Source organism: Aptenodytes patagonicus, chromosome 7 (genome assembly GCF_965638725.1).
Source record: "Aptenodytes patagonicus chromosome 7, bAptPat1.pri.cur, whole genome shotgun sequence".
NCBI classification, from domain to species: domain Eukaryota; kingdom Metazoa; phylum Chordata; class Aves; order Sphenisciformes; family Spheniscidae; genus Aptenodytes; species Aptenodytes patagonicus.
The window spans coordinates 33,735,639-33,748,294 of record NC_134955.1 but is presented as its reverse complement, the minus strand read 5'-3'; the positions used below and the strand labels follow the sequence as shown (position 1 = coordinate 33,748,294).

Here is a 12,656-nt window from a genome sequence, read left to right as displayed (position 1 = left end):
TATCAGAAACCGCTGCCACCGCAGCCAGCAGCAGTGTGGATACCCTCAGGGACAGCACAGGGGATTTTAATAGCATGGGGCTCCAGACCAAGTTCTGCATCCAAAATAAACCGTCCAAACTCTGCCCCAGGCTGGTTTGAGAAGCACACATCTATTCCCCTGATCACCAGCCCTGCCGTTAGCTCTGCCTGCCCTTCAGGGCACCACTTTTCATCACTGATTTCATCACTGCTACCTAGCTTGTGTCCTTAAGGTGAGGTCCTGGGGTGAGTGCAGGCCCTCGCAGGAAGCTGTGATAGTGCAGGCATGACTGCGATAGACTGGCTGTCTCTGAGCAATCCGGATCACAGATTACTTCCAAACACAACTGCCAGTCAGCTGTGGCACCCAACACTGCCCTGCTCCCAACAGGGTCAGAAGAGATGTTTGGAAGACACCATGAAGAGCCATCTGAGAACATCCGATACTCCTACAGCACCTTGGGCACCAGCTCAGTGTGACAGAGCTAACTGGGGAGTAACAACAAAATGAGGACACACCGTCAAGAAAACCATGTCTTTTGCGGTGCTGGAAACAAATGCGTGGGTAGCCAAAACCCAGAGAGACTCTTCATCAAAAGCAACCCAGCCTGAACCTCCCAGGAGAGGCAGGAGCTGTGCTTTGCCCTCGCCATGTGAGTCACGTGGGGACCCATTCATCACTGCAACAAAACCAAGTGAAGTCCCAGCTAGGCAGCTGTGGTTTGGGATTTTCCCCCCGGCTATGGGTGCGGGGCAATGGCAGCATCCGTGCAGCGCTGCGGGGGCCCGTTTGCACCGAGGCAGCTGTGCTGACCTTGCAGCCCACAGGGCTGTATTGGTTCTGCATGTGCTTTGCAATAAATAAACCATCCGAACTCTGCCCCTGCAACGGCGCGATGACGGCAGGAACACGTGTGCGGGAGTCAGCGTGAGTGTCCCTTCCTGACACTGTACGGCAGGTCGCATGCCTCCCCAAGCGTGTGCGAGCCCATGCGCATCCCAGGCTGCCTCCTCTCCGCTGGGAGCCAGCTGCTCACACCTGTGCCCTGTGAAGCTGCTGGCAACAGCATCTGCTGTTGATCAGTCCCGATGCTCTGCATGGGAAAGCCTCGCGTAGCTCCTTATTCTTCATCCCAGGCACACGGTACGCTCGTCGGAGATGCCACGGCGTGAAGCACTACGGAGCTGAGGATCTTTCCAGATGCCCTGGAATTAGTGTAGCGACTGTGCCACCTTGTGCCAGCAACATTTACAAATGCATTTTAATCTTCTGCCTTTTAGATTTTAAAACCATGGTGCTCTCGCTCTGACTTTTCTCTAATGAGGGCAACCAGGGCTCAGCATCTCCTCCTTGGCATGGTCCGTCAGTTCCTCTGGGTAAAGAGGGTCCATCTGAGGGTGTGCCCTCACCTCCGGCGGGGGAAGCGGCTGGTCTGCAGGCTCTGTGCTGCAGATCATTTAGTCCGGCTCCGATCTCCTCTCTGCCTGTTGCAAACCAGACAGTCCCACTGACTCCACCTGAGCTGGTGTAAATGAGACACCCACAATGCGGCAAACTGGCATCATGGTCCTAATAATAACGAGGACATTTTACAACTGAACCACCTTAAGGGCTATTTGGATTTTTTTCAAACACGTGTTCTTATTCAGCCAGATGCAACGTGGCCTATACGGGAAAAAGAAATGCAGGACTTCACAAAAATCAGCCTGATCCCGAGTCTGTATCCTGAAGCTCACTGGTTTAGAAAAGGACACATGGCTCAGAGAGCAGACAACTGAGCAGAAACTTCAGTGCGATGCTCCAAACTACCAAGTGCATAAGCAGAAGAGAGCCAGAGGCAGGTGATTTTCCTCCTGTACCTGGTGAGATGGTGGTGGGAGCCCCGTGGATGGGGAAGGGGCACATGCAGAGAGGAGACCCCGGGGTGATTCTAGGGCTGAAGACTTTGCTGACACAGATTCAAAGGGCTTAATCTCCTTAAACTTCCAAGAAGAAATCTGAGTGTAATATGGCTATAGTGAGCAGGTACCTACACAGAAGGTACAGTACACTATATAGTTCTTTCATCTGATGGAGAAAAGTAGGAAAATAACTAGCGGTTTCACCTGAGGCCAGACAACTTCTACCTAGAAGCCGTGCTCACATCTATACCCTGGAGGGCAATTAACTGCTAGGACATACCCCCATGGGATATGGCAGGTTGGTCACTGCTTCCACTCAAGGGCAGTTGGACTTCAGTGAAACCTGAGGGCCTGTGCTTGGCACACAGTGAAACCTAATGTCCCTCATTGCCTGCAGGCTGCAGGAGATGGTCTAATGGCATTAAACTATGAATCCTCTTTGAGTTTACATTTTACAAATCCACGGATGCTATATGACATTGTCATGCTAATGCAAGCTGTGTCTATCCTGATCATCCTGCAGAGCCGTGCATGGGAGCTCGGACTGGCCAGAGGGCAGCTGCTGTGCTGGCCAGATAAGAGACAGGAGACGTTTCAGCAAGGGAAAGCTGTGCGATGCATGGGCAACTGCCAGGTGTTCCCATCACCTGCAGCAGCACATGGGAGCAGAAATAAGCCCGTGGGCACACACGTCTGTCTCTACGTGTGTGGAGACACCCAGAAGGTGGATTTGAATTCCCTTCTGTAAAGTGCTTCTGTTTAAAGCTTGGCCCTCCCGGGCCACCCCAAAGCTGGTGAAGCCAATGGCAAGCTTCACTCAGTGACAAAGGGGTCAAACACGTACAGGACAAGGACAAAGACACATCTAGGCAAGGCACGGCCATAAATCGGGGTTTATTCCCACTATAATCCTGCTCTGCTGGGAGATCCTGGGCCTCACTGCTGATGAAGCAGGACCTCAGCAGAGCTCCACACGCTCTACACAACAGGCTGTGATTGTTTGCGACACATTAAGAGCGTTTTCAGATGAAATACATGGAAAACCATTTTTAAAAATAAAAGCAAAACGAGATACCTCACACCTTCCCCCTTCTCCCATGGGCTTTTCACTGCGCCTCATAGGGACCCAAGAGCACCAAGGCAATGCCACTGGCAGGCAACAACAGAGGGAAGGACAGGGGGGCAGACAGGAGGAGCCAAAGGGGCAGCCGTGCATTACGCCCTTCTCTTGCCTTTCACATTCCCCAAGGTCCTGGCAAAGGAGCAGGAGAGGGGAGAACAGCAAAGGTGTGTTCAGAACAAAACCAGATCAAGACAAGGAAACCCAATCAAAATAATACAGCCTCCGAGGCTCAAGCATTGCACAAAAGGAGGATCAGAAGTAAGCTGGGCTCTAAAAGGCAGAGATGACACCGAAACAGAGTGAGGGCGAGAATACAAGAGGGCAGAGAATTGATCCATCTACAGGAGGAGGAGAAAAGGAAGGAGGGGAAGGAGGGGAAAGAGGATTATATTTTCTGGATTTGGGGTTTGGAGACTCGATTCTGATTTTTTTCTTTTTTTCATTTTTTTTCATAAAGGATCTCACACCTGATATTCCTCGTTCCATCCATTTCGGTTCACCAAGGGCAATGAAGAAATTCTCCTGCCTTTCGTATTCCTCCTCATCTACTATCTTAACCCTTATGGTCTTCCTGTAGGGACAACAAGAGAGACAACTGTGTACAGCGGGTCGGCTGGCCAGAGGCGAGGCGGCGGCAGCAGCAGCGGCGGTGCGGGCTCCTGGCACACAGCCCCTTCCCCGGCAGGGCGGTGCGCGTCGGCCTGCCTGTTGGACACGGGGCATCCGTCGCAGCTGCTCCCTGGGGAGCGGGAGGGTGTTAGGGGGAGAGGAGGCTGGCAAGGGGGTGAGGAGGGAGGGGAAAGGGGGAGGAGGACCTTGCTGATGGTTAGTGGAAGGCGACTTCTGCAGCACATTTTTTTCAGTGTCACATGGTAATGGAAAAGGTATCGGCTGCCTGGAAATCACCAGGGACCACCCTGGGGTACCCACTGCATTTTAGCTGGAAAATCAATTGCTTCTGCAACCCTCACAATTAATAAAAAATCTGCAGGGACTCTGGGCTGGGAGCCTGAGGAGAAGAGAGAGATGGGCACTCACAGACACATTCCCCAGTGGGGTAGAGGTGGGTCTCTGCCAGCAGGCTACAGCTCTGTCAGCTGCAAAGGAGGCTGATAGTTCTAATTTCCATTTTTAAAATGGCACATCTTATTGCTTTTTCTCCTCGGTAGCATCTGCCTCTTCCCCCTGACCTGTTCCCCAAGCAGCTTTCCCGGGAGCAGACAGCTTTGCTGGGACCTCGCGGGGGACACAATGGGACTAAAATGCCTCCGGGGCTCAAATGGAAATACCCTGGGCACCGGAGCGGGGCTGGCCCCTTCTCCCTGCTGCCAGCTCGCCTGGCTCCCTCCAGCATCCCTGCAATGCACACAGCTCCTGTCAGCCCTCAGGTGAACCAAAGCGGGGCGTCAGCTCCTCCCTGACCTCATCTCCTGCTCCCAGAGCTGCTCTGCAGCAACCGGACCGGGAGCTGCACAGCCTTTGCCGAGTCCTTCTCAGAAGCTATAGGAGCTGTTTCTCTGCCAGGCCTCAATTCCTGTCTTTTTCTAACACAGGTCTGACTGGGACACCCCGTAGGACCAGGGCTGGGCGATGATCTCCTGAGATGCTGGATGTGTTTCTAGCCAGCATCTTCCCGCTGACACTACAAAATTTGCTTGGACTCTCCAGTGGGAATGGCAGAAGGTCCCTCTCAAGCCGCCACAGAAATATGGACATGTGGGACTGCTCTCCATCATTCTTTCTCTGCCCCCCCTTGCCACTTTGCCTCCCCCTGGCCCCAGCATCACTCTCCCTCCATGGGTACCATGTGACACGGTGTGTGCGCACAGCAGTGTTTAGGGCAGAGCGGTTGGAGACAGAGAGACATCAGAGGAAAAGGAGAAGAGGAGGAAGGAGATGGAAGAGAAGAGGAAAGAATAACGTTAATGTTAGTCTGCAGGGCCAGTACTACACCTTTCTGTAAACTCATATCCACCATGCGGGGGCTCATCAGCTCAATGAAGAAATTCTTGTTTTTTTCATACTCCTCATCATCAATTACCTTGATGTGAACTGTTTTGCTGTGGACGGAAAAATAGTAAGTGTCATAAAGGGGAGAAGGGAACAGAGAAGCAACAGTGGAGGAAGGTAAAGAGTTGAATGGGGACATTAGAGAGTCAAAGTTTTCTCACCCACTGGACAAGTTCAACATGGCCCTTGAGAAAGGCTAAAGCCTCACTCCTGCAAGTGACAATGGCCAATTTTCTGTTTAACCCAAAGGCATGATGACAGGCCACACTGTGCAAAGCAAAGTTAGATAAAAATAGCTCTGATCCCCCAGCAAACCAGCGAGGGGCTCACAAGCTGCCAGCACGGTGGCTCACAGCTCAGTGTGCGGGCAATGAGGTCTGATGGCCAGCAGGCTTCCCTCACCCTGCTACCCACCCCCCCCCCACACACACACACATGCAAAAGCAGACGCACAAGCACACACACCCCACAGGCACCGTCCTGCTGCCTCCCTGCTGGCAACACCCACCTGCCAGGCAGACACCCACTCACCGCACGGGCCATGGGGAAACCCTGCAACCTGCAGCTCTGATATAATTCACATCAGAGAGAACCCTAGGTGATGTGACTTCATCAGCTGCTGAAGGGACAGCTTCATCAGCCTGCTCTGAGAGGTGCTAGCTGCTGGAGCAGCCGAGCAGCACATCCTCTGTCTCTCCTTAGGCAAATTTCTTACGAGTTCTTGGAGCATTTTGTAGGAAAAGAAGAGAAAAGCTCACTGTGCCATGGTTTCTTTCACAGCAAATACATGCCTTATGCAGCGGTCACCGTCCCTCAGCTTTTGCACGCAAACAGAACAAGGGAAATGAGTTGAAGGCTCTGCCAATGCGCCACCTCCTTCCAGCCAGGGCTGCACTGGCTGTCGCGGGCTGAAAACGACCCCTGTGTTCCCCTCGCTTTCTTGGTGGCTGCAAGTCTTCATGCAGTCTCATCCCTCACTCATGACAGAAGGGATTGGTGCTTTTATTCCGGGCTGATCTCACACCCTCTTAAATGCAACATTATCTGCACGTGCACTGATAAGCACATACAATTATATGCTTGTATAAAGGCAACCACTCTAAAGGCACATGCGCTTGCCATCTTGGGGCTCCTGGACTTCTAGTCAGCCCCAATTCCAAGCTGGAACTGTATTTTTTAAATGAAAAGTCAGTTCCACTTAAAAAGCATTTCTCTTACCCCAAAACAACCCCCAAGAGCCACCAGGCCAGCTGCCCCTCCTGCCGGTGAATGACCCCCACTTCCCACAGCTCTGTGCCCACACGTGGCCCCGCGGCTACGGCCTGCCCTTGCTCTTTGCTCATCCTCGATGTTCAGATCAGTCCCTGGTGCATTTTGTGCACAACCAGTCTTTGCTGGGGATGGAAAGGAGGAGAAAAGCAGGACTGGCAATCACAGAGTCTAGAAAAATAGCCCCAAGCTTCAAATCCCTATGTGCCTCAGCCGATAGCCCTTGGCATTAAATATACCCAGTATCTTTGATCCTACAGCGCTGCAGAGAATGAGCAGTCCATCCCGGCATCCTGGGGATGCTGCGATCCCCATCCTGGGGATGCTGCTACTGCCAGCAGCCCCCTGAAAATCACCATTTCACAACGGAGAATAGGATGGTTGATTAATTGTCATTGCTGCAGCTTGCATTCCTACTGATATCACTAATGACCACAAAATTATCCAGCCCTCCTCCAATTTGACTCTCAAGTCATAACTGCTCCTGCACTCTGACTAGGGAAATCCCATTCCCTTTGCTGGCTCTTGTTTTTGGCTTGGTCCCAAACCCCGTCTTTCAAATGATGGTATACGGGATAGGGGGAAGAGTTTGGACAATCTCTGCTATATCCATCAGTGCAGGAATATGCAAGAAAAATCACCTCTAATTCTTCTTTCTAAGATAAGTCAGCTTTATTTTTGCCGGTGCTTGTTCTACCCATACCCTGCGCTAATGCCAGCAAGCCTCCTTTCCCTTCTCCAGACCCTTTCAATCTCTGCTAATCCAGCCTGAAGGACGTAGGATTTTTAAATTATGTATCTGGTGTCAATGTTGGTGCTTGGCTAAGTCTTCATCACGACGATTTTGTTGCATCTTCTTTGGAGATGTTGACTGAATTTGGCTTTTGAACCAGATGTTGTCTGGGCCTCTGGTACTTTGCAAAGCTTGTTCAATTTGCTGAGTTAAACCTACAGCTGATTCATAGCTCTGATCTTTTCCTTGCTCATATACTACAAAACAGAAGGTGGGATTTTCAAAAGCAGCCAGTGCTTCCTGAACATGGGTTGCTTTTAAAAATCCTATTCATAATTACCATTGCTTATGGTTTTTCCATTCTAGGAGCTCCAAATTACTCAGTATTGCTTGTCTGCAAAAATTTGGAAAAAAACCCACAGACCTTGTTTGCTGGGGGCCAGCGTAGGTATCACGACAAAGCTATTCTAAGGCTTTATGCAATGAATATTATGCATGCACATGATTTGAGTTTGCTTTCATACAGCAACTTTCTTGTCCTTTCTTTCTTTCTTTTTTTTTATGAGGTGGCTCTCCTGTCTCCATGAGTGGTGTGTGCGCACACCAGAGCAGAGGAGAAATGCTCGTTTAATGAGGACGTGTGCCTGCCAGATGATCTCCCCGGCCATGTGCTGTTTTATGTAAAGCCTGATTTCACGCGAGCCCCTCATCTGTGCGATGAATACTCAGAGCTGTGGACTCAAGGAATAATGACTCACTGCGTGCACATTTTGTTAAGTACAGAGAGCTCTATACAGCCTACTAAGTAGTCCCACAGCAGTGAGATTTCCTTAGAGTAGTCTTTTTTTAATGTTTAAAAAAAAATGTCAAGAAAGAGGAAGAAAACGTGGTGGGGATCCATAGGGAGGATGCACGGTAAAATGCTGGCTTTGCAAAGCAAGTCCCCTTGGGACAGGAAACCGAGAGAGCAAACTCTCTGGACTCAGCTCTGCGGCAAACTGGACCATTACCACACACTCAAGGCTCAGGTGGCTTTTCAAAAAAGAGTGTCTGAATTTGGTGACCAATCCAGTAAATTCCTGGTTTCCTCCTTCGCTACGAGCCATAGGAAGAAAAGGACCTTTTACCTGGCTCTGAAACAGGTGAGGGGAAGAACTTCCACAGACCAAAGCTGTAGGTGCCCTGCACGGACACAGGCAGGACCTTGCACCCCTCACCCAACCTGACTGAATCCCAAAAGAGGAGGAGGTGCCTGACCTCCCCAGCTTTGCTGAGAGGTGTTGAGTGCTCGCTCGGCAGGTCCACCGCACCGTGAAAGCTTTGGGGACCCAGCGCAGGAGCCCAGAGGTGTGGGCTGTGTGGTGTGGGGACCCTGGCACCATCCGTGGCTGGGTGGTGTGGGATGGAGAGCTCCAGCCAAACTGCAGCTGCTGCCCGCTCTTGCTCCAGAGTCAGCGCGTTGCCAGACCTCCCCGTGCAAGGAGAAAAGGAGCACGGCAGTGACACTGGGAGGTGGGTGAGGGCTCACAGACCCAGTGCCAGATAACGGGGAGCAGTTAACTTTTCGCTGGGGTTCTGCAGCAGAGGGAAGAGCAGCATCCCCACTCCCAGGTTGCTCTGCAGCCTGCAAGGATGGGGATGCAGGGCTGGGCTTGCTCCCTTGCGGGGAAGTGCCCTTCTCTCAGCTGGCTGGCTGCTCCAGTGACTGTCACTGCAGAAAGGTCAGTGCTGACGGAGGGCGGTTGCGGTGGCCTGTCAGGCCACCCCTCCCAGCTCACCGCGGCTGGTGGGGGCTGCCCTTTCCCGGGCTCTGCAGCTTCCCTAGCCACCGCGAGCAGCTCGCTCCTCTCCAGGGCTATGAAAGCAACCGTAACTACAACTGCATCCTGAGCTATCGTAAATCGTCTGGAGTCCAAAGCACAGATTGCTCCCACGCAATCTCATCTCTCACCTGCAGCCACACTGAGAGCTACCTCCTCGGAAGGCATGGAGAGCAGAGGAGATGGATGGGGAGAAGGACTGGAGCATAACACCGCCCCGGGAAGACATCACGTTAATGCGAGAGATGCGACAGGAGGACACTGAGAGGCAGAGAGTGCCCGGGAGCAGGAGGCTTGGGAACATTTTGCTGCAAGAACATCCTGACAGCTTCTTGAAATTAATGGAGGCAGAGGCCGGCATGAGGGGGGCTGGTGGCACAGCAGCCCTGACGGGCACGCTCACCACGATGGGAAGCAAGGGATCTGAAGCCCACCTTGCTCAGCCGAGCAGCTTTCATTCCCCAGCCTCTGGCCGCTCCGTGTGGGGAAAGGAGGACACTTTCCAGCCTTCCCATTTCTCTCGGACATCTTCCTCATGGCCAAGACGTACCTCAGACAGCTCGAAAGTGGAGAACAACAGAGGCCATCCAAAAGACTCTCCTGGCAATCAACTGCCTTCATTAAATGCCACTGGGAGCTGGCAGTGAGGAGTCACTCTGCAAACCCCAAAGCCCCACGTCCAGCACCAAGCCACAGCATAGTCCAATCTCAAGCCCCGCATGAGTACATTGGTGGGAAGAGCTCTTTAATTCAGGCCTTGGTGGTGTTTTCAGGAGACTGAGCAATGCTTTCAGTTTGGGCTGTGATGCAACAGGGCAAGCCGAGAGCCAGCGTTCCCGGGGATCACCTGCCATACAGAAGTCAGGATAGCTGCTCGCTCTCTCCTTTTTCTCTGGGGTCATTGCAAGCTGCCACCAACAGCCCTCAGCTGATGGCAGTCCGGGCTCTCCTTTCAACATGCACTTAGAAACAATCACTGGTTTTAAAAGTTAGGGATGGGAAAGCTCCTCTCGGGAGCAACATTAAGTATGAGATTTCCCGGGTAAGCAACAGAAGATGAAATGAATAGACATCGATCTTCTCCTAAAGGACTTTGTGCACATGTTGTTGCTAAATTCCCGGTCTGGGAAGTACAGAGGATAATCTATAAAATCATTTTATTTGACAACACGTCCGCTTCCAACACATAAGGCAACAACTGGATGGTTATTTAATTAATGTGCTAGAAAATATTGAGTATCTCTCTGTGTGGAGACTCTCATTTGCAGGAATTATTGCCAAGGAGGTTAAGAGGATGTGTCTGCGTGACTTTGGAATGTGAAATAAGGCTCAGCTCTAAAAACAGCATCAGGAGATGTCACATAGTGTATACCACTGAAACAGGCAGGGCTGTGCAAGGGCAGGATTTACAGTCCCCGGAGGGATGCTGTTAGCCTGGATGGAAAGCATCCAGGACAGCAAGGTAAACATCCCTGGGACAGTGAGAAGTACTAGGAGATCTTTAGTAACTCATTAATGTGAATCATTAGCACATACACCTTGGGTCAAGCCACAGCGTTCTTGACACATCTTGATATACCCAAATCCTCATCTGATTTGCTGTGGGTGCAGGTCCCTGCAGCATGAATTTCAAAGTGCGTGGTGCCAGTCTGACTCTTCCCCAGAGCTCTGCACTGGGCTGGGATTTCAACATGAAACTACAAATAGGACCTATTTGCTCTGCCAGATGATCTCGTTGAGAAGTCCTACTGCAGAAATGCTGACTAGGTAAGATGTCAACATCTGAGGCAAACCAGAGGGGATTAAATAAGGCTATGCATAGTGGAGAGCTGTCGTTGCCCAGCTCACTGGGAGGCAGATATTTAACAGAGCAACGTGACAGCACTGGCAGACAAGGTGAAGAAGCCAGCAAAAGGAGCCCTGATATGATGCGCACGGTCACATGGAGTTGCGCATCAAGTAACCCAGGGTGGGACAAGCTGAGCCATTTTGAAGCAAAGGATTAGGCTGTCACATAGCACAGACAAAGACGGGAGGTGTTTGAGGAGGAGAATCATTAGATCCCAAAGCAGATTCACTAAACTCACCAAGGAGATGATGAGTGATCTTAATTTCAACAGGAAACCATGGTAATTTAGGAACCTATCCAAAGTATGACCAAGACAGACAGGTTGCACATTGAGCTTAAGCTCATGCTCATGCAAGAAGATTTTTGGCTCCCACGGGGATTACGGAGGGAGGAACAGGTTTTGAAGCATCCAGCTGCAGCCTCTGGTCATGGTCACAGTTTGTTCTAGCAGCCAGGTCAGAATTGAAGGTGCCTTTAAGGTCAGAGCAGACGTTGGTACCAATTACCTAAGCAGATGTCAACAGGATAGATGAACTGTCACGATAGAGTTTCAAGCAGGTCATTGATGTGCAAGTTGCTGATGTATGAGTTACAGAAGAACTGGTGCTAGTACAGGAGCTGGAGACAAGCCATTGCGGGCCAATTTCCAGGAACTGGCTGTGTCATTCATGAGGCCGTTGGAAGAGAAGCTGTGCAAGTGCCATCCCACTCTGTGCAGCAAGCGCATGGGGAACAGCCTGGACCACTTCACTACCAGACCAGTTGGCTGTAAAGTGTCATAGACAGAAGCACCCCCAGAAATGGGATTTTTTCTCTCTTGTCTTCAAGTTGACCTATGGGATAACCAGATGATAACTAGTTATCATCTTATCTTTAAAATGGGGTTCTCTGCACTGCTAATCACTATTCTACACTTAGAATACCTATGTATTTCTCCAGGCAAGCCTGAAGCCATCCAAGCAAGTCACTTGATACTTCTGTGCTTCAGTTTCTATATCCATGCAGTGGCTGTGATCCTTATTTCTCACAGGGATTTGATAGGGGACAGTCCCTACTTGCTTTGAACTCCTAAGGTGGAAGATGTTGCAGTGATGCAGCCATAAGGAGGGTGAGGGAAGAGAGCAGAGCGAGCTTGAAGTGGTGGTGGAAGCGCCACTTATTCACATGAGTATCAACTTATTCTGCTTCATCTGATTTGGTTCTCATTTGAAGGGAGCTGTGCCTTTCTCTAGAGCACCTCCTCTTCCTTGCTGAAGTTCCTTTATGCCATTAGGGAGCCAAAAGACCTTAGAAAACAGGGCTGGAAGCAACTGCACTCAGCTATCACCCTGTCTCTGGGCAGGGCCAGTCCCACCAAGCCATTCCTGGCAGGTAGGTGGTTGCCCAACTGTTTTTTGAAAGCTTCATGGTAGAGATGGTTTCTTTCCCCATATTTCAACTCTTAACCCCTAGAAAGTCCTTCGTAACATCCACCCAGACTGACAAGGTGTAACTTGCTTGGGAGGGGAAGGGGAAGAAGCCTTTGGCGCTGCCTCCCGGCACACGTAGCAAGGAGGGCTCCCTATGCCCCTGCTGTCCCTCCCCACACAGGCAGGGGCTGGGACCTGTCCAGGCGATGTAGAGTCCTTCTGCGTGCCCCTACCCCTGCCATGCGTGCAGCACACGGGGCACCTCCGCTCCGTTCCTGCGAGGGCCAGGGCCAGAAACATCCATCTCCACTACAGCAGGTCACAGGGAGGGGGGAAAAGGTCGGCTGAGAAAGACACTGTGCAAGAAGTGGCCATAGCCTGAGGCGGAGACCAGGGCCCCAGTCCGAAACCCTGCACGCCCCTCCATGCCCATCTCCCTGGGACTGTGTGGGACCCTGCTCGGGATCGCCAGCAGCTCAGGAGCTCTGCCTGGCTGTCTGTCGGTGGTGCAGTTTGGTCAC

The 12,656-nt window shown here is 51.5% G+C and overlaps 1 protein-coding gene across 9 annotated transcripts in view; it reads right to left on the bottom strand.

Moving 5' to 3' along the window:
- Window positions 1–12,656, bottom strand: part of SLC8A3 (solute carrier family 8 member A3) — a 152,995-nt gene that overhangs the window by 20,953 nt on the left and 119,386 nt on the right. For 4 of the 9 annotated variants that reach the window (XM_076344774.1, XM_076344776.1, XM_076344780.1 and 1 more), the window contains exon 3: window positions 4,999–5,105. In XM_076344774.1, the coding sequence (XP_076200889.1) occupies window positions 4,999–5,105 (107 nt within the window). Of the gene's footprint in view, window positions 1–3,512; window positions 3,648–4,998; window positions 5,106–12,656 lie in introns of those variants that run through there. The other 5 variants (XM_076344775.1, XM_076344777.1, XM_076344778.1 and 2 more) reach the window with 2 other exon arrangements.